At 50.5% G+C, this 22,882-nt stretch overlaps 1 protein-coding gene across 1 annotated transcript; it reads left to right on the forward strand.

The window, feature by feature from the left end:
- Positions 1 to 365: 365 nt before the first annotated feature.
- Positions 366 to 21,240, forward strand: OAF (out at first homolog). Its single transcript, XM_056860859.1, has 4 exons — positions 366 to 974; positions 18,203 to 18,337; positions 19,734 to 19,914; positions 20,963 to 21,240. Exons 1-4 carry the CDS (start codon positions 366 to 368, stop codon positions 21,238 to 21,240), a joined length of 1,203 nt encoding a protein of 400 aa, XP_056716837.1.
- Positions 21,241 to 22,882: the final 1,642 nt, after the last annotated feature.

The following is a 22,882-nucleotide window of genomic DNA, read 5'->3' on the forward strand; positions in this document are numbered from 1 at the left end:
GTTCTGGGGATTCGGATGGGGGGAACGCGCACCTACAGAGCAGCACATCCATGCATAAATGACCTGGGCGACTTTGGGCCAGTCGCGCACTTTTGGCCTACCCTACCTCCCAGGGTTGTTGTGAGGATACAACAGAGGGAAGGAGAAGCCTGTCATCCCCTTTGGGTCCCAGCTGGGGAGAAAGACGGGATAGAAGTAAAGCAAATAAATGGGGGAAAGGTCCAAAACGGGGATCTTGTTTAGCTGGATAAAGGGGAGAATGGGGCCGGGATGCGGACGGAAGGAAACCGTTCCCACGCCTGAGAGCGCCACGCACGGTTGCTGGCGGTGCGCGCGCCTGCAGGCGGGCGTGCGCGCGCCCGGGGATGGAAGTTTCATTCAACTTTGCCTTCCTTCCCTCCTCCCCGCCCCTGGAGGCCGGGGGCCAGCTGGCCAGGCGGAGAGGGGGCGGAGGGAGGGAGGGAGGGACCGGGGCGGGGGGCGAGTGGCCTGCAAGGCGGCGGAGGGCAGCGTCCCCGGGGCGAGGCCAGGTTGCAGCGGCAGGGGGTGGAGCAGCGGCCGCCTCGCCCTCCCTCCCTCCCTCCGGCCCACGCGGGGCCCAGGGGCGTGGAGGAAGCGGGCCGAGGGGCAGCCGGGGCGGCGAGGCTGCAGCCCCGCGGGGAAGCGGCCGGGGCAAGTGGGGCCAGTGGGGCGGGCGGCTGTGCGGGGACGGAGGCTGCCGGGGGATGCGGCGCGGGGCGGGCGGCGCCGGGGGGCTGCGGGCGCTCCTGCTGCTGCTGCTGTGGCCGCTGCGGCCGGGGCTGCCTCCGGCCGGCGGGGCGGCGGCGCCGTCGGAGCTGCGGGTGCGCGTGCGGCTCCCCGACGGGCAGGTGACGGAGGAGAGCCTGCAGGCGGACAGCGGCGCCGACTGCGTGGGCCTGGAGCTGCGCCAAGGCGACGGCACCCTCGTCTCCCTGACGGCCGACTTCAAGCAGGTGCTGGCGGGGGGCGGGGGGGCGCTCGGCTGGCTGCACGGGGGACGCGCGGGGTCGAAGGGGCCTCCGGGAGGGAGGGGGTTAACTCCCGCTGTCGAGGGGAAGAGGGGACCCCACCCCCACCCCCACCCCCAGGGTAGGTCAAAAGAGGTCTTGATTCGATGTTCATCCCTCTCCCCAAGGAGCTCAGGGCAGCGTTGGGGGTCCTTCCCCCCTTTTATTTGCACATGAACACATGAAGCTGCCTTATACTGAATCAGACCCTCGGTCCATCAAAGTCAGGATTGTCTACTCAGACCGGCAGCGGCTCTCCAGGGTCTCAGGCAGGGGTCTTTCACATCACCTACCTGCCTAGTCCCTTTAACTGGAGATGCAGCTCTCCAGGGTCTCAGGCAGAGGTCTTTCACATCACCTACTTGCCCAGTCCCTTTAACTGGAGATGCAGCTCTCCAGGGTCTCAGGCAGAGGTCTTTCACATCACCTACTTGCCCAGTCCCTTTAACTGGAGATGCTGGGGCTTGAACCTGGGACCTTCGGCATGCCAAGCAGATGCTCTGCCACTGAGCCACAGCCCCTCCCAAACAACCCTGCTAGGTAGGCCAGGTTGAGACCGACTGGCACAAGATGAACCTGTCAGTTCTGTGATTGAGGCGGGTTTTGAGCCCTGGACACCCTACGCTGAGCCCATCCTTCTGTCGGCTGCCCCACACTGCAGGGGGCACATGGAGTGCTGCTGTGGGGGGGATGAACCCCAAGTGGGATAAAAAGGGAGGGGAGGCTGAGCTCCATGTAAGAGGCAAGTCCTGTTGCGTTATTCCCAAGGAAATGAGTTTGGGTCAGTCCGCACATGTGTATGTACCGATCTTGATTTCTCATTCTGTGCCTTAGGCAGAGAATCATGCCCGTTCGCATCACCCCGTTGGTTCTGAGTGGAGCACAAGCTGTTCCCAGACACCAAGCTCCAGTTCAGAAATGTAAAGAATAAATGAAAACCTCCACCCCAAACCATGTAATGCATCCCCCACAGGGCCAACGCGGTGCACTGTGATTGTGGGAATTGCTTCTTGGGAGGCAGAGGTGTATCTGTGGACATCGTGGGCCATAAGTCATGTTCCCTTGTTTGTGCAAACAGGTCATTGGGGCAGCTGGGGCAAATCCCCTAGGAAAGTCCTGGAATTGCTGCCAAGGGTTCAAGCCCCTCCCGTTGGAGAAAAGTTTGGATACATGGGGGTGGGGACAGGACATGATAGAAGTTGAATGGTATGTCGAGAAAGAGCATTTTCCTGCCCTCTCTAACATTAGAGAACTTCCGATATGCCTTTTGTTGTTGTTGTTTTCTCTTTGAGCTTGATTGTTGCACATCTGTATGTTTCTTTACGCAACTGTTGCAAATAGCAGGCACCCGCTTTAACTGTAACGTTTTTATTGCATTGAAGTTTCACCCTGAGTAGGGAGAACGCATCAGTAACTGGGATCTCCACATCTGGAAAGGTCAGGCACCTCTTTCCATAACTTTGGGGGAGTCTACCCGAGTGTGTGAATAGCTAGAGAAGAAGAGTTGGGTTTTTTTTTTATATGCTGACTTTCTCTACCACTTAAGGCAGACTCAAACTGGCTTACAATCACCTTCCCCTCCCCACAACAGACACCCTGTGAGGTAGGTGAGGCTGAGAGAGTGTGACTAGCCCAAGGTTGCCCACCTGGCTTCAGGTGTAGGAGTGGGGAAACAAATCCAGTTCACCAGATCAGCCTCCGCCACTCATGTGGAGGAGCGGGGAATCAAACCCGGTTCTCCAGATCAGACTCCACCACCATTCCAAACCACTGCACTTAACCACTACACCATGCTGGCTTGAGAAAGACAAGAGAAGAGGTTATGAGACGACATATCTTTAACTTCCAGAATTCCCTACCACAAAATGATGGTGGGCTATCAGTTTAAATGGCTCTTTAAAAGGATTAGGCCAGTTGATGCAGTATAGCTCTGTTTTGGGGGGGCTTATTGCAGTCAAGTCACAGCTGACTTATGGTGACCCCACAGGGTTTTCAAGGCAAGAGACGTTCAAAGGTGGTTTGCCATTGCCTTCCTCCCCATCAAGACCCTGGTACAACTTGGTGGTCTCCCTTCCAAATACTGACCAGCTATGGTTAGTATGCCCTGACCTGAATGGCCCAGGCTAGCCTGATCTCGTCAGATCTCAGAAGCTAAGCAGGGTCAGCCGTGGTTAGTATTTGGATGGGAGACCACCAAGGAATACCAGAGTTGCTGTGCAGAGGAAGGCACTGGCAAACCACCTCTGATAGTCTCTTGCCATGAAAACCCCAAAAAGGGGTCGCCATAAGTCGGCTGCGACTTGACAGCACTTTACACACACATGGTTAGTATGAGCCATAGTAGTGAAACAGAGCTTCCATGTACAAAGGCAGTATACCTTTATACTGCCATTTGCTGGCCAGAGAGCACGCTGTTGCGTTCTGGAGGAGTACGGCTGATGACTGCTGGAAACAGGATGTTGAGCTAGATGCACCCTTGGAGTTTAACAGTAAGCGGTCAAATGACTTGCATGCAAGGGTGAAGTTGGCCCTCCATACGGGGAGAGCCAGAGACGCTGCTGCAGCCACAAAGAAACCTCTTGCAGTTGCCGAGAGCGGCCTTTGGCATGAGACCACCTGCGGAGTTGTGGTTTCCCTTGTGCAACTCTTCACACCTCCAAACCGCTGGCAGTCTTAGTTCCAGAGCGTAGCAGCATCTTCTATTGCTGTGGAGGGGCCAGGGTTCAGTGGAAGAGCCTTGGCTTTGCATGGATAGAGTCCCAGATTCAATCACCAGCATCTCCCATCAAAAGATTTGGCAGTGAAGAAGAAAAAGAAGAGTTGGTTTTTATATTCCGACTTTCTCTACCACTTAAGGAAGAATCAAAGTGGCTTACAATCCCCTCTCCACAACAGACACCCTGTGAGGTTGGTGGGGCTGAGAGAGTGTGACTAGCCAAAGGCCACCCAGCTGGCTTTATGCGGAGTGGGGAAACAAACCCAGTTCAGCAGATTAGTGTCCTCCGTTCATGCGGACAAGTGGGGAATCAAACCCAGTTCTCCAGATCAGACTCCACCACTCCAAACCACCACTCTTAACCATGACACCACACTGGGTGATCTGAAGGACCTCAGCCTGAGTCCCTGGAGAGCTGCTGCCAGTCTGAGTAGGCAATACTGACGTTGATGGACCGAGGGTCTGATTCAACATAAGGCAGTGTGTGTTCTTTACACAGCATTGTTTCTGGGTTGTTACATAGGGGGAGGGGTCTCTAGATCCCCGCTTATGAACTGGCCACTGTCTATATCCCTGGCTGGGATTAATCCCTGGTGTATTTTGCGTGGCCTACATTACGCAGTGGGATGGAGCAGATCAAAGAGACTGTGGCCTGGGAACTCTGGATGCTGCTATCTTCTCAGGGGGTGAGGGGAGCCAGCTGGGTGGGTGGGGAGGAGGGAGGGAGGGAGGGGCGGTCAGTGGGTCAGGCCAGCGTGCACAGAGGCTCTCGAACTGTGGTTTCTGGAATGAGAATTGGAGAAGGGGGGGAGGAGACCTCCGCAGACCCACCGATAGGCTTGCAAGAGACGAGGGCCCCTGCTCTTTGGGAAGTGAGAAACCCCCTCCCCTTCTCTGTCCCTGGAGACTGGAGGAGGGGGTCTGGCATCATGCTTGGTTTTGCTGCATACAGAGTTACTAGACCATACAGAGAGCCACCATGGTGTAGTGGTTAAGAGCATTGGTTTGGAGTGGCGGATGCTAATCTGGTGAACCAGGTTGGTCTCCCTACTCGTACACATGAAGCCAGCTGTGTGCCCTTGGGCTAGTCACAGCTCTTTTAGAGCTCTCTCAGCCTCACCTACCTCACAGGGTATCTGTTGTGGGGAGGGACGGTGATTGTAAACTGGTTTAATTCTTCCTTAAGTGGTAGAGAAAATCGGCATATAAAAACCAACTGTGCATGTGGAGATGCACCATGGTGCTGGTGCATGGAGAGCTCAGAGGGCCAAAGCTTGAAGCCACTGAGAGATGAATTTCAGCGCTAGGCAGCATGTTGGACTTCTGTGACTTCCTCCGATAACTCTTATATCGGGTAGCACAGACCTGTGAGCGGTAGGGTATCAGTAGAATTCCTTCAAGGAAACATCCACGCTGCCGCTTTCTCTTGGCTAAGCACAGAGTCATGGGTGGTGGCGGTCTTTCCACCTGTGCTGTATGTTGGTGGCAGGGACTGGCAATGGCAGGAGGTGCCAGGGGTGGGTGCATTGGTGATGGGAAGATGACTTGGCTTAGGCAAACTTCATTGCCTCCCGTAAACAGCTGAGATCTCATGATGATGCAGCATGCAGGAGGAAATTCTTCTTGGCCGGAGGAAGTTTAGTAAATAAAAGACACAGACAGGGGCTGTGTCTCAGTTTGTAGAGTATCTGCATGGCATGCAGATGGTCCCAGGTTCAATCCCCAGCATCTCCAGTTAAAGGGACTAGGCAGGTAGGTGATGTGAAAGACCTCTGCCTGAGACCCTGGAGAGCTGCTGCCGGTCTGAGTAGACAATACTGACTTTGATGGACCAAGGGTCTGATTCATTATAAGGCAGCTTCATGTGTTCATGTGAACTAAAGGTTGCTTCTTGCAACCTGCAGTGTACCTTTGCATCTGGACTCCCTTCTTTGCTACAACCCCTCTTACCTTCTGATTGGGATGTAAGGAACCAGGGATCTCTCCATTCCTACTTGTATCTGATGAAGTGAGTGTTGACTCTCAAAATCTTATACCCTGGAGATCTTGTTGGTCTCTAAGGTACTGCTAAACTTGAATCTAGCTCTTCCTTGCAAGCAGCAGAAGGGTGCTCAGCAGCAATTTCTGGTCCCTCTTAGAGCACCATTCCGCAGTCTACCTTGAGATGCAGTCCTGTAATTCTATTCTGCAGCGTACAATTCTGCAGAGCACAATTTGCATTTAGGGTTCTAGGTTCAGTCCTCCTGTGTGTGTGTGTTAAGTGCTGTCAAGTTGCTTCCAACTCATGGCGACCCTATGAATCAACGTCCTCCAAAACATCCTATCCTTAACAGCCTTGCTCAGATAGTGCAAACTGAGGACTGTGGCTTCCTTTATAGAGTCAATCCATCTCTTGTTGGGTCTTCCTCTTTTCCTGCTGCCTTCAACTTTTCCTAGCATGATTGTCTTTTCCAGTGACTCTTGTCTTCTCATCATGTGACCAAAGTACGACAGCCTCAGTCCTCCTAGGCCTCTCCAAATATGCTGTGGAAGCATGGAGAAGCTTCAGAATAGAAATAACAGGTATAGAATGTAATGTCTCAAGAATCTCAGCTTTGTCCTTACGCAAATCAAGTTTCTAGCTCTCATGGTGAAATTCGTGTGGGCCAATGGTTGATAGTTTTGTTGAAGGGAAAAGAACGGCTAGAAGAAATTTCCGTTGGTCAGAGGGTGGGGTTTGCAGCCCCTCATGATGCTTCTGGCTTCTTGTAATAGCAGGAACAAGGTGAATAATGCTGAAGAGTAAAAATGACAGACTATGTTGTGGGAAATGAGCCCAATCATGCAAAAGTGTTTCATTTGCATATAATTACAGTTTGTAGAATTCAGCAAAATTTGGGTTAACTTGGCGCTGAATTTTAAATGCTAGCTGTATGCTGCTGCCATCAAGCATAAAACAATTCAGTATAACTGCATAAAACAATTCAGTATAACTTGTGCCTAACCCAGTAATTTCCAAATTGTGTTCCCACTGTTATGCCATTAGAGAACTGCTTATTTTTATTTACTTCCTTTTCCTCGTGACTGCTAGAATACAACGAGAAAGAACAAAACTTTAAAAGGCTTCAGTGAGGCCCAAGTACCTAGTTACAAAGGAGGATGCCTGCTGTGTCTCTGCATGCTTCTCTGCACTGGTTTTCTTCCAGTCAGCCTCCACAGATGACAGACACACCATCTCAGCAGAGGTAGCAATCAGAGCATTCCATTATTCTCCACACACAGTTACAGCAGCTTTCTTCACCTTCGTTTAGAATGCCTGTCGCATCTCTGCATGAGTTTTGCTCCGGTCTGTTGTTCTGCCAACTAGGAAATGTATCTGGGACTAACGCACAAATCTTCTGGGCTGGAATCCTTGGTGGTGGTGGGAAAAGTGATTGTGCATCTAAAATTAACCCTTAGATCACAAGTATGCCTCCAATTTTTATCCAGAAGACAAGCACGCTCCTGCTATCATATATTGAAGGAACCCTGGGCTAACTCTTTGCATGCTCTTCATAACTTTTCCCCCTCTGTCAGTCATGGGAATGTCGAGATGAGAACATTGCTTGTGCCCTGAGCTATAGACTTACCGAATCAGAAAAGTGTCAGTGCCCAAACTTTGCAAGGTTGAAGGTTGTATGAGCTCCAACTAGGGATGCAGGATTCCGTTTGGACCTGACAGTGGGCCTCGTCCGGCTTTGCCATCAGCGTTTCCTCTCTGCTGGAAAGCACCGATCTGGTAGCATTACGGTTCTCTGCTAGAGAGGAAGCCACCAGGCGTGTTACTCTCTGGAAATCTGACACAGCCCGTTTACCTGCGTCTCTGGGTACTGTTCTGGGCCTTGGCAAAAGTCTGCCCCTCCCTGTTCTGTATCACAACCAGTTTTTGAAGCTCCCCCCACCCCCCCAGGTTTTGCAAGCCATTTGATCTGTGTCTTGGGGAGAGGTACTCCTGTTTATGGAGCGTGCACGGCCCTGCCAAGCATCTGGGACTCCATGTGTGATTTTCTGGACTGCAGCCATATTCTTGTATATGCAAAGGTTTAAATCTGCCAGTTTCCCCAACCCCAGATGCCATCGAGCAAAGTCTCTCCCTGAAGGTCTGCCCTCCGCTTGTGGCATTGTTAATTCACCTGGGGATACTTCTCCGGTAGAAATCAGCCCTTGAGCCTGTAAGAAGATGTGCAGTCCAAAATTCCTCCTCTTGGGGGTGGAGGGTGAGGGGAATTCTTGAAAAGCTGGGGAAGAGGATGAGTAATTGCATTTCCAGATGTACTTTCTTTCCATCTCCCCCTCCTTCCTTTCTGCACGGGGGAAGGGGGGGCCTCAATTGAATTCCATAGAAATGAAGCCATCACTACAGAAGTTTCTCTCTCTGGTTTTGATCTGGCGGCCTCAGCGCTGACGGAGAGCCTGGGAATCAGCGGAGAGAGGAAGGATGTGGAGAACTGGCAAGAGGGGATTGCGGGGAGGTGGCTGGAAGATGGTTTAGTGTCAGGAAGGTTCGAATATTGTTGGGTGCCTCCACTGCTTGGGGTCTTGTGGTTCAGAGGCAGCGTGGCACTGGTTGTCATCTGGCATGTCCAGGCCGGATCTAGTAACCATTGGCCTTGTGTGTGTAAAGTGCCGTCAAATACCAGCTGACTTATGACAACCCCAGCAAGGGGCTTTCAAGGCAACCGAGAAGCAGAGGTGGTTTGCCATTGCCTTCCTCTGCAGAGTCTTCCTTGGTGGTCTTCCATCCATGTTCCTGCTTAGATTCCAACTCATGGCAACCCCAGCAAGGGGCTTTCAAGGCAACCGAGAAGCAAGGGTGGTTTGCCATTGCCTTCCTCTGCAGAGTCTTCCTTGGTGGTCTTCCATCCATGTTCTTCTTAGATTCCAACTCATGGCAACCCCAGCAAGGGGCTTTCAAGGCAACTGAGAAGCAAAGGTGGTTTGCCATTGCCTTCTTCTGCAGAGCCTTCCTTGGTGGTTTCCCATCCAAGTACTGACCCTGCTTAGCTTCTGAGATGAGAAGAAGAAGAGTTGGTTTTTATATGCCAATTTTCTCTATCTTTTAAGGAGAATCAAACTGGCTTACAATCTCCTTCCCTTCCTCCCCCCCCAACAGACTTCTTGTGAGGTTGGTGGGGCTGAGAGAGCTCTAAAAAAGCTCTGACTAGCCCAAGGTCACCCAGCTGGCTTCATGTGTAGGAGTGGGGAAACCAATCTGGTTCACCAGAGTCTGCCGCTCATGTGGAGGAGTGGGGAATCAAACCTGGTTCTCCAGATTAGTCCACCACTCTTAACCACTATACTACGCTGGATCTGACTTTATCAGGCTATATTATACTACCTTTCCTCCCCCCATTGGCCATATGGATGTCAATATTTTTCTGACACCGTATGATGGGGAATTCCAGAGGTGCAGCATAGAAAAGCAGGGGTGGGGTCTCTTGAAGGGCTGTTGAAGCCACAGTGGTCTTCCTGTGTGTGTGTTTGTGTTGGGGAAAAGGTTTTTTGATCCCTTCACCATCTCAGATGCACAGTTGCTCACGGCTTGCTGAATCAAACGGCGGCCAATAAGCATGTGGCCTGTTTTCTAAGGCTATGGTTTCCAATCTCCAGGTGGGGTTTGGAGATATTCCAGAATTAGAACTGATCTTCAGACTACAGAGATCAGTTCCCCTGGAGAAAATAGCTGTGTTGGAGGGTGGACTGTATGGCATCATACCTCACTGGGGTCCCTCCCCAGGTTCCACCCCCAAATCTACAGGGATTTTTCAAGAGTTGGCAACCCTGTCTGAGGCTAAGAAGATTTTTGGCTTGTCCTTAACACCATGAAACTTTTGTGTCTGCCTCCCCCCCCCCCTCCCCATGTGCTGGAAAGCACAGGTACTGAAGTTACACTCAACACTGACCTTCCAGTATGAAATTCAGGATGGGGAATGCGGAATTGCATGAACGCATGAGCACACAATCCCTGCGTATACAGAGCCCACAATCTCTGCCTCTGTGTTTGCAGCTCATTGTAAATCTTGGCTGGAGTTACAGCATCAGTGGTACTTGGTGGTTCTTGGAGTAGCCCTCTGAGCTGTCTGCCTCTGCTTCCGAGAAGGGAAACTGAAAGAATTTCGTGGGACCCGTTCAGCCTCCCTGCCATTTGTGCCTTCTGTTTACATTGCGTTGTCACTCTCTCTGTTCATCCCACAGGAAGAGAAATGAAACCTGAAGCTTTCAGGTAGTTCTGGGACTGCAGACCAAGACAAGTTTACAATTCCTCGGTGCTTGGCTTGGGGCAGACTCTGAAGCACCTCTAGGTGTTGCGCCAGGAGCCAGAATCAATGCTGATTATTTTAGCAGTGCGGTGTGTCCTACCTATATATCTGTCTAGTGTATTTACTTCCTGCCCTTTCTTTTCCCCATTTCATCCTCACAACAACCCTGTGAGGTAAGAAGAGTTGGTTTTTAAACCCTGCTTTTCTCTACCTTTAAGGGATCTCAGTGGCTATTATCACCTTTCCTTCCCCTCCCCACAACAGACACCATGTGAGGTAGATGGGGCTGAGAGAGCTCTAAGAGAACTCCAAGGTCACCTAGCAGGCTTCATGTGGAGGAGTGGGGATACCAACCCGGTTCACCAGATTAGCATCCTCCGCTCTTAACCACTGCACCATACTGGGAGAGGCTGAAAAGGAGAGTGACTGGCACAAGATAGCCCAGCAAGCTTCCATAGCAGATTGGGGATTCGAACCTGAGTCTCACAGGTGCTAGGCTGACGTTCTGTGCCATGCCGGCTTTCAAAGCTCTTCACGAAGAAGAGTCACGAAGGATGAGGGCAGTACCTAATCTTGATCTGAGAGTTACCGAGGTAGTAACTGAACATGTATTCTGCGATGATCAGATTTTTAAAGTATCTCTTTTAAAGTATCTCTTGTTTTTACTCTATAAGCTGCTGACCCCCCCGTCCCCCATGAACTATGTTCCGTGATGCTTTCCATACTGGCGCTGGGTTGCGTATTTTCCTAGTTGATGCTGTGGCTGCTAATTCAGCCCAGTGGCAACAGGGCTTCGTTGTGGCTGGTTTCCCTGCCCGTTCCCCAGGCAGCGGCCGCCACCAGCCTCAGGCATCTGTGGGACTTTTCCCATTTTTTTTCCCAATCGGAAATTGAAAATCATTCTAGTAATATAACATTATAACAGTCTGTCTATAGTGTTCTGTGAAATCCCAGCTCTCATCTTCTGAGAAAGTTCTATCTCTGGGCCTTTTCATTGTGGAGATATAAGGGGAAAGGCTTGTCTCGGCAACAAAAGAGGCTACAGATTTTTTTTAAGCGAAAGCATGAAATTCAGAGAAAATGATACACAGAAGGATATGTTATACTGACGCTCATGTGCTGATTAAAACAAAGCAGAATGTCTGCCGTGGCAGGGGGAATTCACTGCCAGAAGGTGGGCAGGCCGGAGAAAATAGCCAGTGGGGGTGGGGCTGGGAAATTCTGACCTTTCCCACACCCACACATCAGCCATCCAGGCTTTGCGGCAATCTTTCCATGAACTTTGCAGCACAGCAGGTTTGGGAAAGACTGGAGAAAAGCCATGGAAACCCTGGAAGGTATATGAATGCACTACAATGCTATGTGGAAATGGGGGTGGGGGGACCACTTCCTGATGGCATCAAGCCCTAAGCAAGTAAGTAGCTCATAACATAAATAAATAAATAAATAGCAGTTGCCTAGAGCCATTTCAGGTTCTGAAAATTGCATTGGGGTATGTGCCTTAAGCTGTGCAAGCTGTTTAACTTGTGGAACTCCCTGCCCTAGGATGGGGTGATGGCTGCCAACTCGAAAGGCTTTAGGAGGGGAGTGGACATGTTCATGGAGGAGAGGGCTATTGATGGATACTAGTCATGATGCATGCCTATTCTCTCCAGGATCACAGAATCCAAAGTGGACAGCAGCACCATTCTGGGTGGGCACTTTCAAAGTCTTCTTTTTAAAAGGTGCCATCGTGGAGTATATGTTACCAGTTCCTACCAGTTGCCAAGGGATAATGAGAAGCTCTGAAACGCTCTTCCTAAGAGGGAAAGAAGTCATTTGGACCACACGCCAAGCCAGGTTTTAAGTTGCAAGTCAGCTTTGCTCTAGGAATAGCCCACCAGCGTTAAACATTAGCAGATTTATGGCACTGTTGTTAAAGTATATATATTTCCTGTCCGCTGGTCTTGAGGGCAAGCAGGGCAGAGTTCTGCTTTTATTTTCCTGTGGGGCAGCAGTGCAAGCTGAAAGCATGGCTCATTTTAATTAATTATTTCTTTAAGCATGCATGGAAGAGTTTTGATAGGTGGAATATGTGGGGTGACGGCGACCTAGAAACCTGGCAAGCAGAGCGATCCGGAGAGGTGATAACCCTGATTTTCTAAGGCTGTGTCTGCTGTCTCACACTAGTGGCATAACCCTTAACGTTTTTTTTTTTGTTTCTTAAATGTATTTGGCCCTTGTTCAGAGAGTAGGTACTGAAAAGGGCTGCTAAGATCCAAACTGCAGACAGATGTCACTGTTGGGGGGGGGGGCAGTTGTACCTTTTCAGGCTGTAAGTTAGAACACGAATTGTAAGGTTTAATTGTAACACCTGTAAAGGCACCTCTCTGTAGTGTTCTCAGGTAATGTGCGTTTTGCTGCCTCATGGCCTTCCTTAGCATTTCCTGCTTATTTTCTCAACGTAGAATTCTTAGTTGGACCTAAAAGACAGGATGGCTTAGTTGTATAAGATCACCTTGTGGGGGTAGCTCTGGAATAAAAGGGGACCCTTTACTCTAAATAAAACAGCTGTTTAGAAGTATTTAGAAGTAAAACAGCGTTCACAGTGTCAGTAAAGTTCACAAACGTAATGGTTTCAGATAGGTACAGTTCTCCTTTTGCTAAACGTTTTTTTTAAAATAGACCTAGCCACAAAGGCTTATTTTCCTCACTTGCCCCTTGGACTCATAACTTCCGCACAGAACATGGATTCCTCTCACACTCCACCCTCTTCACCCTCTCAACTCTTTTCCGCCCCACACACACGCTCAACTAACTCTACAAACTACTTAACACTGCCCCCCTAACGTTTATACCCTGGTAGCTGGTGATCTCCTGGGATTACAACTGATCTCCAGGCAACAGAGATCAGTTCCCCTGGAGAAAATGGTTGCTTTGGAAGGCAGCCTCTATGGTATTCTACCCTGTTGGAGAGCCAGTGTGGTGTAGTGGTTAAGAGTGGTGGTTTGGAGCGGCGGACACTAATCTGGCAAATTGGATTAGATTCCCCACTCCTACACATGAAGCCATCTGGGTTACCTTGGGCTAGTCACAGAGCTCTCAGAGCCCCACCTACCTAACAGGGTGTCTGTTGTGGGGAGGGGGAAGTGAAGGTGATTGTAGGCTGGTTTGATTCTGCCTTAAGTGGAAGAGAAAGTCGGCATATAAAAACCAACTCTTCTTTTTCTTCTTCATTGAAGCCCGTTCCCTCCCCAAACCCCGCCCTCCTCAGGCTACACCCCTACAATCTTCAAGAATTTTCTAAGCTGGCAACTCCACCCCCCCCCCATGTCATTATCAACATACTTAAAAGAATTCCTCCCTCTCAGGTTTATTCATCCACAACTCCAAATAGTGCATCCTGAAGCAAAAGAATCTGTGTGCAAAGTTGCACAATGCCTACTTTGCTAATTTGCGCGCATTCCTCATTTGCATGCAGTGGCTCTGAATGCAAAATCTGGACTTATCAGGATTTGAAGCAAGCCTGTGTGTCTGTGCAGGAGGTGATTTAATGGCCAGGATTGTAAACCCCTGAATGACACGGTCATGCAGTTAGACAGAGACTCTGGAACTGCCCTTAGATGCCACCAAATTGGCTGCCGAGTTTGCAAACGTCAGACAGGATCTTTGCTTTCATCGCTCCAGTCCCGGAGTCGCTGTTCAGGGCCAGATGTCCCAGCGCCTTCAAGGAGCCTTAAACTGGAGCGCCTCTGAGCCAAGGCTGACCGGAACAGCTGCGGAGCCGCTGAAGTCACGCCGAAACTTGCGGCCGTGTGGGGAAATTTCACGGGAAATCCTGAGACAGTCGTCAGCTTAGTCAGAGCCGAGTCACCCGGCTTTTTCTGGAAGAAATGCAGGAAGGGGTTTTTTTTTGGGGGGGGGATGCCAGGTTTTTTTCCTCCTCCTTTTGGCAGAGTCTTAAATGTATAGCTGGCTGCTCCTTTCTGAAAGATAATTTATTCTCGCCAAAAAAGTAATTCATAGTTCCCCTCTATTAAGCAGGCTCAGAAAGATTTCAGATACCCCCCTCCAGCTAAGAAAAATTGACCTTTTCCAAGGACTCATTTTGACCCAGTCCTGTGAATGCTCCAATATGTATCCAAAAAATGGCATCTCTTAAACATCCTGCAAAATCTGTAACTACATTGCAGGTTTAATGAGCAATCACTCTTCCTATAAGAGCCCCGTGGCTCAGAGTGGTAAGCTGCAGTACTGCAGTCAAAAGCTCTGCTCACGACCTAGTCGGTTTCAGGTAGCCGGCTCAAGGTTGACTCAGCCTTCCATCCTTCCCAGGTCGGTAAAATGAGCACCCAGCTTGCTGGGGATAAAGTGTAGACGACTGGCGAAGGCAATGGCAAACCACCCCGTAAACACAGTCTGCCCAGTAAATGCTGGGATGTGATGTCACCCATGGGTCAGGAATGACCCGGTGCTCTGCCGTGAAGCTTACTGGGTGATCTTGGGCTAGTTGCTCTAGCCTACCTCACAGGGTTGCCGTCAGGATAAAATGAGGACAGAAGTAGCACGTGTATCAGACAGAGCCCTGGGAGGGAAAGTGAGATAAAAATGTACACAAAAGAGAGACAGAGGCCCATTTCAGTGAAGGTTCAGGGCTGCTCAGACAACCTGAGCTTCAGAGCCGTCAAAGCTGCCCGCTCAGCTAAATCAGAAAATCTCCCTTTTATTATTGCACACTGGCACGTTCAATATCAAGCCAGATCTTTATCTAAACAAGCTAGCAGTAACTGGCTGTGTTGGTTCAGAGGCAGAGGGTACAGTGCTTTCCAGTCAGAGGTCTCACATATACCAGCTGGTTCACACAGTTGGGAAATGGTTGTTGGCTTTGGTCAAGAGGGGCTGGGAACTGCACCCCCAGAGCATGACTTACCCTGCTGAAGGTTTCTTCAAATATAGATTTTCAGTTCGTAACATAGAAACATAGAGCTGGAAGGGATCTCAAGGGTCATCAAGGGTCCTCGGCATCTCCAGTTAAAGGGACCAGGCAAGTAGGTGATGTGAAAGGCCTCTGCCTGAGACCCTGGAGAGCCGCTGCCAGTCTGAGTTGACAATACTGACTTTGATGGACCAAGGGTCTTATTCAGTACAAGGCAGCTTAAATAGGGGCTGTGGCTCATGGGCAGAGCATCTGCTTGGCATGCAGAAGGTCCCAGGTTCCATTCCCAGCATCTCCATTTAAAGGGACTAGGCAAGAAGGTGATGTGAAAGACCCCTGCCTGAGACCCTGGAGAGCTGCTGCCAGTCTGAGTAGACAATACTGACTTTGATGGACTAAGGGTCTGATTCATTATAAGGCAGCTCCATGTGTATGTAGAACCATGAAGCCATAAATTCAGAGAAGCATGTGCAGTTTGGAAGGCAGTAAGGCTGAATTCCCCACCTTTTCTCTCTCTACTGATCTGCATCTCTCCCCACCCCTTTTACCAGTCTGACACTTCTTATTTCTACATCTGAGCCTCCTCTCCCCCAATTTAATGATGCCATCCAGGCTCCATACTGGGAGGCTTCTCCCAGCACCAATTCCATTTTGCCGTTCTTCGGCAGCCCCAGAGAGAGCCCCCGGCCTGTAAATCACTCAGCGCAGGAGAGCAGAGTAGATAAGTATTTAGACTGCTGCTCCGGGTCGCACACTTGCTGGTGATGGGAATGAACTTCCAGGGGTTGGAAAGGGGATGTCTCAGAGGGGCTCAGCAAGGAGATGAGGTGACCCTTTGGCCCAGTGCCCTGGCAGAGAGCTGCCCTGAAAGAAAACAAGTTTGGGATCCCAACAGCCCCTCCAACGTCTGTGTGCTGCTTCTCTGCAAATGCAGTGTTTTGCAAATGATGTGCCAAAGATGGTCGAGGTCCCTCGGACACGTACCAGGGATTCTTAAACAGGAAAGTCACACGTGAAGCTGCCTGGCCATTAAATCACCTCCTGCACGGACACACAGGCTTGCTTCAGATCCTGATAAGTCCAGATTTCTGCCTCCCCAGCAACTGGTATTCAGAGGTACACTGCCCCTGAACATGGAGGTTCCCTTTTGGTCCCGCTACCCTCTCCCTTCAAACAGGTGCTTGAAGCGCTGTAAAAGCCCCACAGACCTAGTTGGCCAGAGCTGAGTTTGCTGCTCTGCACATTGAAGGGTGCCAGATGTTTTGGTTTAACGCCTGAGTGATCTCCCCCCAACTAGGCCCCAGACAAAATGCATTTTCTTGCATTCTTCCCTTGCCGCCTCCCTCTCCCCATGTTTCCCCCTTCCCTTCCTTGCTGTCAACATTTCGATGGCAGGCTCCTTGCAGGCGTGGACTTGTCTACTAGCTGTTGACTCTCCACACGGTGCCAGGAATGTTGAGGGTATTACATAAATAAGTATGATTTCGCACATACTGCAGGGAGCACAGTATTCTTTGGCCCTCTCCTTGTATCCGCGCGTTCTGGAGATCCGGCCTGCGCATGTCCAGGCTTCCCACCCCAGTGCATGAGGTCTGGAAATGTGGCAAGTAGAGGGATCCCATGGGAAAGGAAATGTGCAAATTCCCCTTTATGTCAATGATAGCTACAGGGCACGCTGCACTTTGGCTGAATGCCCTGAAGGCAACTGCAGGTTTATGTGTGCATCTGTGTGCATGCGCGCATCCTCTGCCTCTCTCAGTTTCCCCGTTTGCCGTATTCGGTTCCAGATGGATTAATGCGTCCAGCAAAATCCCTGTCCCCGGCCGAGGGTTCAGTTTGCAGCTGTCCTGACAGCTGTCCAGTTGTTTCCTCTGCCCTGTGGCCTGTGGGAGGGGAGACAGTGAGTCAGCTGCAGAATGTGCAGTCTGACTCCGGGGTCGTCCCCGAGAGAGGTTTAGTCAACTCTGAGCCCAGTTCCCAGCCTAATGAGCCAAGTGTCAGCGATACATTGGAGGCCATGGAAAGAAAGCTGGAGGGGGGGAGGAGTTAATCATTATTTGAACAGCACTGCAGGGTAGAGCCGGAAGCAGATTCTCAAAGGCTTTTTCCCTGCATGCAGCTGTCCTCCTTTCAGTCCATTGCTAACCACGTGGACTCAGCAGCCGGGCCTCTTCTGTCAATGTGATTTAGGAGCATTTTCAACCAGACACTTTGGCTTTTTTGATTCAGCTTTCTCTTCCAAGAATATGCTCTATCCGAGTTTGGGGGCGGGGGCGGGGCTCAGTGGAAGATAGGGTTCCCAACGGCCCAGTTGTGATGGGCAATTGCCTGCCAATCAACCAGGCTGCCCACTGACCATCAGCTGGTAAGCAGGTGGAAGCAGGAAGGGGAGAGCAAGAGTTTTCGGGGGTTACGATCAGGAGACTAGAGCAACTGCCCTATGAGGAGTGGTTAAAACACTTAGGGCTGTTTAGCTTGGAAAAAGGCAGTTAAGGTGAGGCATGATAGAGGTCTCTAAAATTATGCATTGTATGGAGAGAGTGGACAGAGAGAAGCTTTTCTCACTCTCTCATAATATTAGAATGTGGGGTCATCTGCTCAAGCTGGAGGGTGAGAGATTCAAAAGTGATAAAAGGAAGTATTTCTTCACACAATACATAGTTAAATTGTGGAACTCCCTGCCCCAGGATGTGATGAATGGCTGCCAACTTGGAAGGCTTTAAGAGGGAAGTGGGCATGTTCATGGAGGAGAGGGCTATCCATGGTTACTAGTCAAAATGAATACTAGTCATGATGCAGACCTATTCTCTCCAGGATCAGAGAAGTTTGGGGAGGGGAGGGACTTCAATGCCATAGAGTCCAATTGCCAAAGCGGCCGTTTTCTCCAGGGGAACTGATCTCTACTGGCTGGAGATCAGTTGTAATAGCAGGAGATCTCCAGCTAGTACCTGGTGATTGGCAACCCTATCTGTGGGTGTAAGTTTCCCTGGGGCGGGGGGCAAACAGTGGTTCCTTGGGGCTTTCAAGTCTACAAAACAGTGGGTGGGGGAGGTTAAGACTTAAGCCTCTTCTTTTCAAGATTTTTTTTGGTTCGTTTGGAAGACCTGTACAACAGGCAGAGGTTCAACAGATACGGCACTTCCCTTCGCTCTGTGCCGGGCAAACTTTTGAGCCCAGAGGGGCGGTGGTGACCTTCAACACAGCAAGCTCGGTGCAACCAAAATCGGGGGACCCTGATGCGATTCTCCCTTTCCCTTTCTCTTAGGAGGTGAAGATCTTCCGGGCTCTGATCCTCGGGGAACTGGAGAGAGGACAGAGCCAGTTCCAAGCCCTGTGCTTCATCACCCGGCTCCACCATAATGAAATTATCCCGAGCGAGTCCATGGCCAAATTGCGACAGGTGAGATGGGGGGGGGGGCGGTTGCTGTATTTTTCTTGAGGTTTTCTCTGATCTTGCGGGGAAGGGTCAAGCTCTGTATACTCAATTGGAGAAACAGGTTCCAGCTGGCTAATTGACCAATTCAATCTTTATAGGGATATACTGATTTGCATTCAAATAACAGCTCCCTCTCGAAATCTCAACCCACTCACTCCCATAGATAGGTTTCACCTTTCATGGGATATTGTGCTACCCAGGCAGGATAACCCACTGTCCATGCTGGAAAATCAAGGAGGCTTGCATCAACACATAGAAAAATCCTTTTAAACCCACACTGCAGGAGATCAAAAATGTGGTCTAAAAGAATCGAGGCTGCAGACAGCAGAGGTAGGCCGGGTTCAGACATAGCATGAAATCGTGGTCAATTTGAACAAGGATTCTCTTCCAAAAACAAGATTTGCCTGGCTGGGGATCACTGAAATCCTGTTTTTTCAACAATGAATGCTGATTTCATCTTTTTTTCACTGGCCGGGTGTCATCGTAGCTGAGGGAAAGTGTTTTCTTCACATAACGCATAGTCCAATTGTGGAACTCCCTGCCCCAGGATGTGGTGATGGCTGCCAACTTGGAAGGCTTTAAGAGGGGAGTGGACATGTTCATGGAGGAGAGGGCTATCCATGGCTACTAGTCAAAATAGATACTAGTCATGATGCACACCTATTCTCTCCAGGATCAGAGGAGCATGCCTATTACATTAGGTGCTTTGGAACACAGGCAGGATGAATGCTGCTGCAGCTGTCTTGTTTGTGGGCTTCCTAGAGGCACCTGTTTGGCCACTGTGTGAACAGACTGCTGGACTTGATGGGTCTTGGTCTGATCCAGCAGGGCTTTTCTTATGTTCTTAGAAGGGTGCCCCCAGAGAGCAAGCCAGGATGACCACATTTGGTAGGGTTGCTGGCAAAAGAATTGTGGGATAGGGAGTGCAGCATCACAGGAGAAAAATGAAGAAAAAAATACAGCTTCATGTTCTTACCAGAAGGTGATACAGGAAGTGACAATGGGAAGCTCTAGGAAACACTGGGATGTGGCAATTCCTAGAGCTACCCTTTGTCACTTCCTGTATCAGCTCCTGGTAAGTACACGAGGCTGCTCCCCCTCTTTTTGTCTTCATTTCAGCATGACTTGGGGGTGGGGATTCCTCACCCCCACCGAGGGGTTGGCAGCCCTAACATTTGGTCATCGCACAAATCCATAATTAAGACTAACCGTGGCTAATAAATCAACTTCCAACCATGGTTGTAGGGGGAGGGGTCCAAGAGCAGAACATAACGTTTTATTTATTTAGCTTCTTCAGGAGTCCCTCTTCAACTCCTTTGGGTTAACAGCAGACAACTTTCTGTTCTTCCTCTCTCGGCAGAAAAACCCGCGAACGGTGCGGCAGGCGGAGGAGGTGCGCGCCCTCGAGCACCTCAGCATGGACGTTGCGGTCAACTTCAGCAAAGGGGCCCAGCTGAGCTCGCACATCCACAATGTCTGTTCGGAAGCCAAGGAGGCCATTTACACTCGGGAAGAGGATGTGAAGTTCTGGTTGGAGAAAGGTAGGGGAGTGCTGTTTTCTATTGTGGATGGAAGTTGCTTGTGGATTCAAGTTTTCCCTTCCAGTCTGCGTGTGCATCTAGAGAGTGGCAAATCCAAGGCAAATCCTCCCATGCATAAATGGCCTATGTAACTTCCAGGTACAACCTAGGTGTGACAATGGGTAGTTCTAGGAATTACTAGAAACTCTAAATAAACCATAGATTTCCCGGTGATTCCTAGAGCTCCTCATTGTCACTTCTGGGTTGTACCTGGAAGTGACATCCTGGCACAAAGGGTGCAGGGTTTTTTTTTTAAACTCTCCTACTACTTCTTAGAATGGAGCTAGAAAAGGTTCTGAAGGATAAGGATGTGCCACTGGCCACCAAGATCAAGTTAATTCATGCCATCATATTCCCTATTACTATGTATGGGTGTGAAAGCTGGACATTGAAGGAAGCGGATAGGAAGAAAGTGGATTCCTTTGAAATGTGGTGTTGGAGGAGAGTGTTACCAAGACCATGGACAGCCAAAAAACAAACATATCAGTGGGTTGTAGATCAAATCAAGCCTGAACTGACCCTAGAAGCTAAAATGACAAAACTGAGGCTGTCGTATTTTGGTCACATCATGAGAAGACAAGAGTCACTGGACAAGCATGGTAGGAAAAGTTGAAGGCGGCAGGAAAAGAGAAAGACCCAACAAGAGATGGGTTGAATCAATAAAGGAAGCCACGGCCCTCAATTTGCAAGATCTGAGCAAGGCTGTCAAACATAGGACATTTTGGAGGACATTGATTCATAGGGTCGCCATGAGTCGAAAGTGACTTGATGGCACTTAACACACAACACTACTGCTTATAGAAGCAGTTGCAGTGATCAGCAGGGTGACGCCTGCCATAGTGGGCGGCCTGACAACCTTAGTTAACAGAGGCATATGTAGCAGAGCACCAGAAGCCAGAACAGTTCCTACGGGGTGGAGTTGTAAGAGAGCAGGAAGCTGAGGGTGGAGTTACAAGGAGAAAGAGTACGGTCGTGACTTTCTCTCCCTTTTTGCCATTCCTTCTTGCAGGGGTAGACGGCTCCATGTTCGAGGTCCTGCCCCAGTCTGCTGACCTGCCTGACTTGCAGCATTGCCGGCTTTGCTCGGACCGCTGGAAGGCCTGCATTTGCAGCTACTCGCTGAGCATCGAGTGGTATCCCTGCATGCTCAAGTACTGCAAGAGTCGGGATGCGTCTGGGAAGGTCTCCTCGTACAAGTGCGGCATCCGGAGCTGCCAGAAGGGCTACACCTTCGATTACTATGTGCCGCAGAAGCAGCTCTGCCTGTGGGACGAGGAGGCCACTTAGTGGGGGGCCCAGGGGGCCAGTTTGGTGCCGGCGCTTCCCTGGCGCCTCCCTCCACGTCGCTTTGGATCGCGCAAGCAAGATGGCTGCCTGGAAAAGGAGAAAAGGGGAGGGGGAGACTCAGAAGCACTCGATTTCACGAAGACTTGGTTCAAGCGAGTCTGGCTTTGTAGCACCCCAACCATCTCTCTCTCAGACTCACGAAAGGGGGCTGTGGGTCGCTGGCTCCAAAACTAAGAAAAGAGAGTGAATTGTACGCACTTGAACTGCACAGGAATCTCTGGAGGTCTTTGAGCCAGCCCCAAACCTATTTGGCATCAGCTTTCTTGATTTTAAAGTTTCTCGACTACCAAACGCTACACGTGACTGGCCGCCGCCGCTTTTTCTAAAGAAATCTAAGGAAAGCGAATGGGAAACCTTTCTTGGCACTCCTCCCGGAGAGAGTCCGCCAAGAGCTGGGGGTCGTGCGGGGTAATAGATTTCCTCCAGCACAACGCTCCCTCTGGGCCTTTTGGCCACTTGGCAGACTTAAGCTTCTGACGTGTGTCTTTGAAAGATATAGGAGACACTGAGCTTGCTGCTTGGATCAGCCTCTATAGGGAGACAAAGAGCCACCGCAAGATGGCCGTTCTGCGCCCGAACCGAGACGTTGTCTTGCGACAAAACTGAAGTCGAAGCAAAAGTGAAAAAGCCAAGGGGGCCGGATCCTGAACTGTGCTAGGCCTGCATAACTTTTTCAGGAAGATGGCCGCTCTTGGAGGGGGGTACTAGCCTCCCGGAACCCTTCAATGATTACTGTGTGGTTGATGCTAGGGGGTGCGGGGAGTGGAGGGGAGGTCACAGAGCTCCACCCCTTCATCCTGATTGGCTCTCTAGCACTGATGGAGGCGGGCAGAGGATAAAAGCCTTCTCCTTGTTTCTTTGGCTCCCCAGTAGGACCGACAAATCAGCCCTTGCAACGCTGGCCTTTTAAATCCCCTGTTATTCAGCCTCATGAAAGGTTCTCTTTCCTGGGCTGAAGGGTCATTTGGGAGCTGAAGGACGCAGCTCAAAATCTCTTTGTTAAATCTCAAGGAGTAGAGCTAAAAAAAGGCCTCTGCTTGCACAACTTTAAAACATCAGCCTAGAGTCATGATAGCCTGAATAGCCCTGATTGGCCCGATCTCACCAGAGCTTGTAAGGGAAGCAGGGTTGGCCATGGTCAGAACCTGGATGGGGGACAACCAAGCTTCACAGAGGAAGGCAATGGCAAAGCACCTCTGCTCTTCTCTTGCCTTAAATACCCCATGAGGGCTTGCCACGAGTTGGTTGCAGCTTGACTGCACACTGTTATTAGAGCTCTTTGTTCTGGTGCCTTCTTTTGCCGCTCGTAGCGTGTCCATGCCTTTGGGCCTGGTGCCCCCCCAACTGGGTCAGAAACGGCCAGTCTGTAACTGCAAGGGCCCCATTTTTATTAGCTGGAGCAGGGAACAAGGAGGCGCTAGAGGAGGAATAGCCAGCCATGTGGCCATGTGGATTTGTGTCACCCTTGGTGACGGTGTCCGATCTGGGCCACGCTTGAGCCTGCCGCTCCGGCTCTGTGCTGTTTGCCAACTCCGCACTTCAGTTAGACCAGAAGCGAACCCATCCGATGTGAAGCGGCCTG

This window comes from Euleptes europaea, chromosome 14 (genome assembly GCF_029931775.1).
Source record: "Euleptes europaea isolate rEulEur1 chromosome 14, rEulEur1.hap1, whole genome shotgun sequence".
In the NCBI taxonomy this organism is placed as follows: Eukaryota; Metazoa; Chordata; class Lepidosauria; order Squamata; family Sphaerodactylidae; genus Euleptes; species Euleptes europaea.

Excerpts from the sequence above, each read along its gene's own strand:
- OAF (XM_056860859.1), top strand. The coding sequence starts at position 366 with ATGGAAGTTTCATTCAACTTTGCCTTCCTTCCCTCCTCCCCGCCCCTG. Across the intron at positions 975-18,202 it reads TGACGGCCGACTTCAAGCAG|GAGGTGAAGATCTTCCGGGC; the intron begins GTGCTGGCGGGG and ends CCTTTCTCTTAG. Across the intron at positions 18,338-19,733 it reads CCATGGCCAAATTGCGACAG|AAAAACCCGCGAACGGTGCG; the intron begins GTGAGATGGGGG and ends CTCTCTCGGCAG.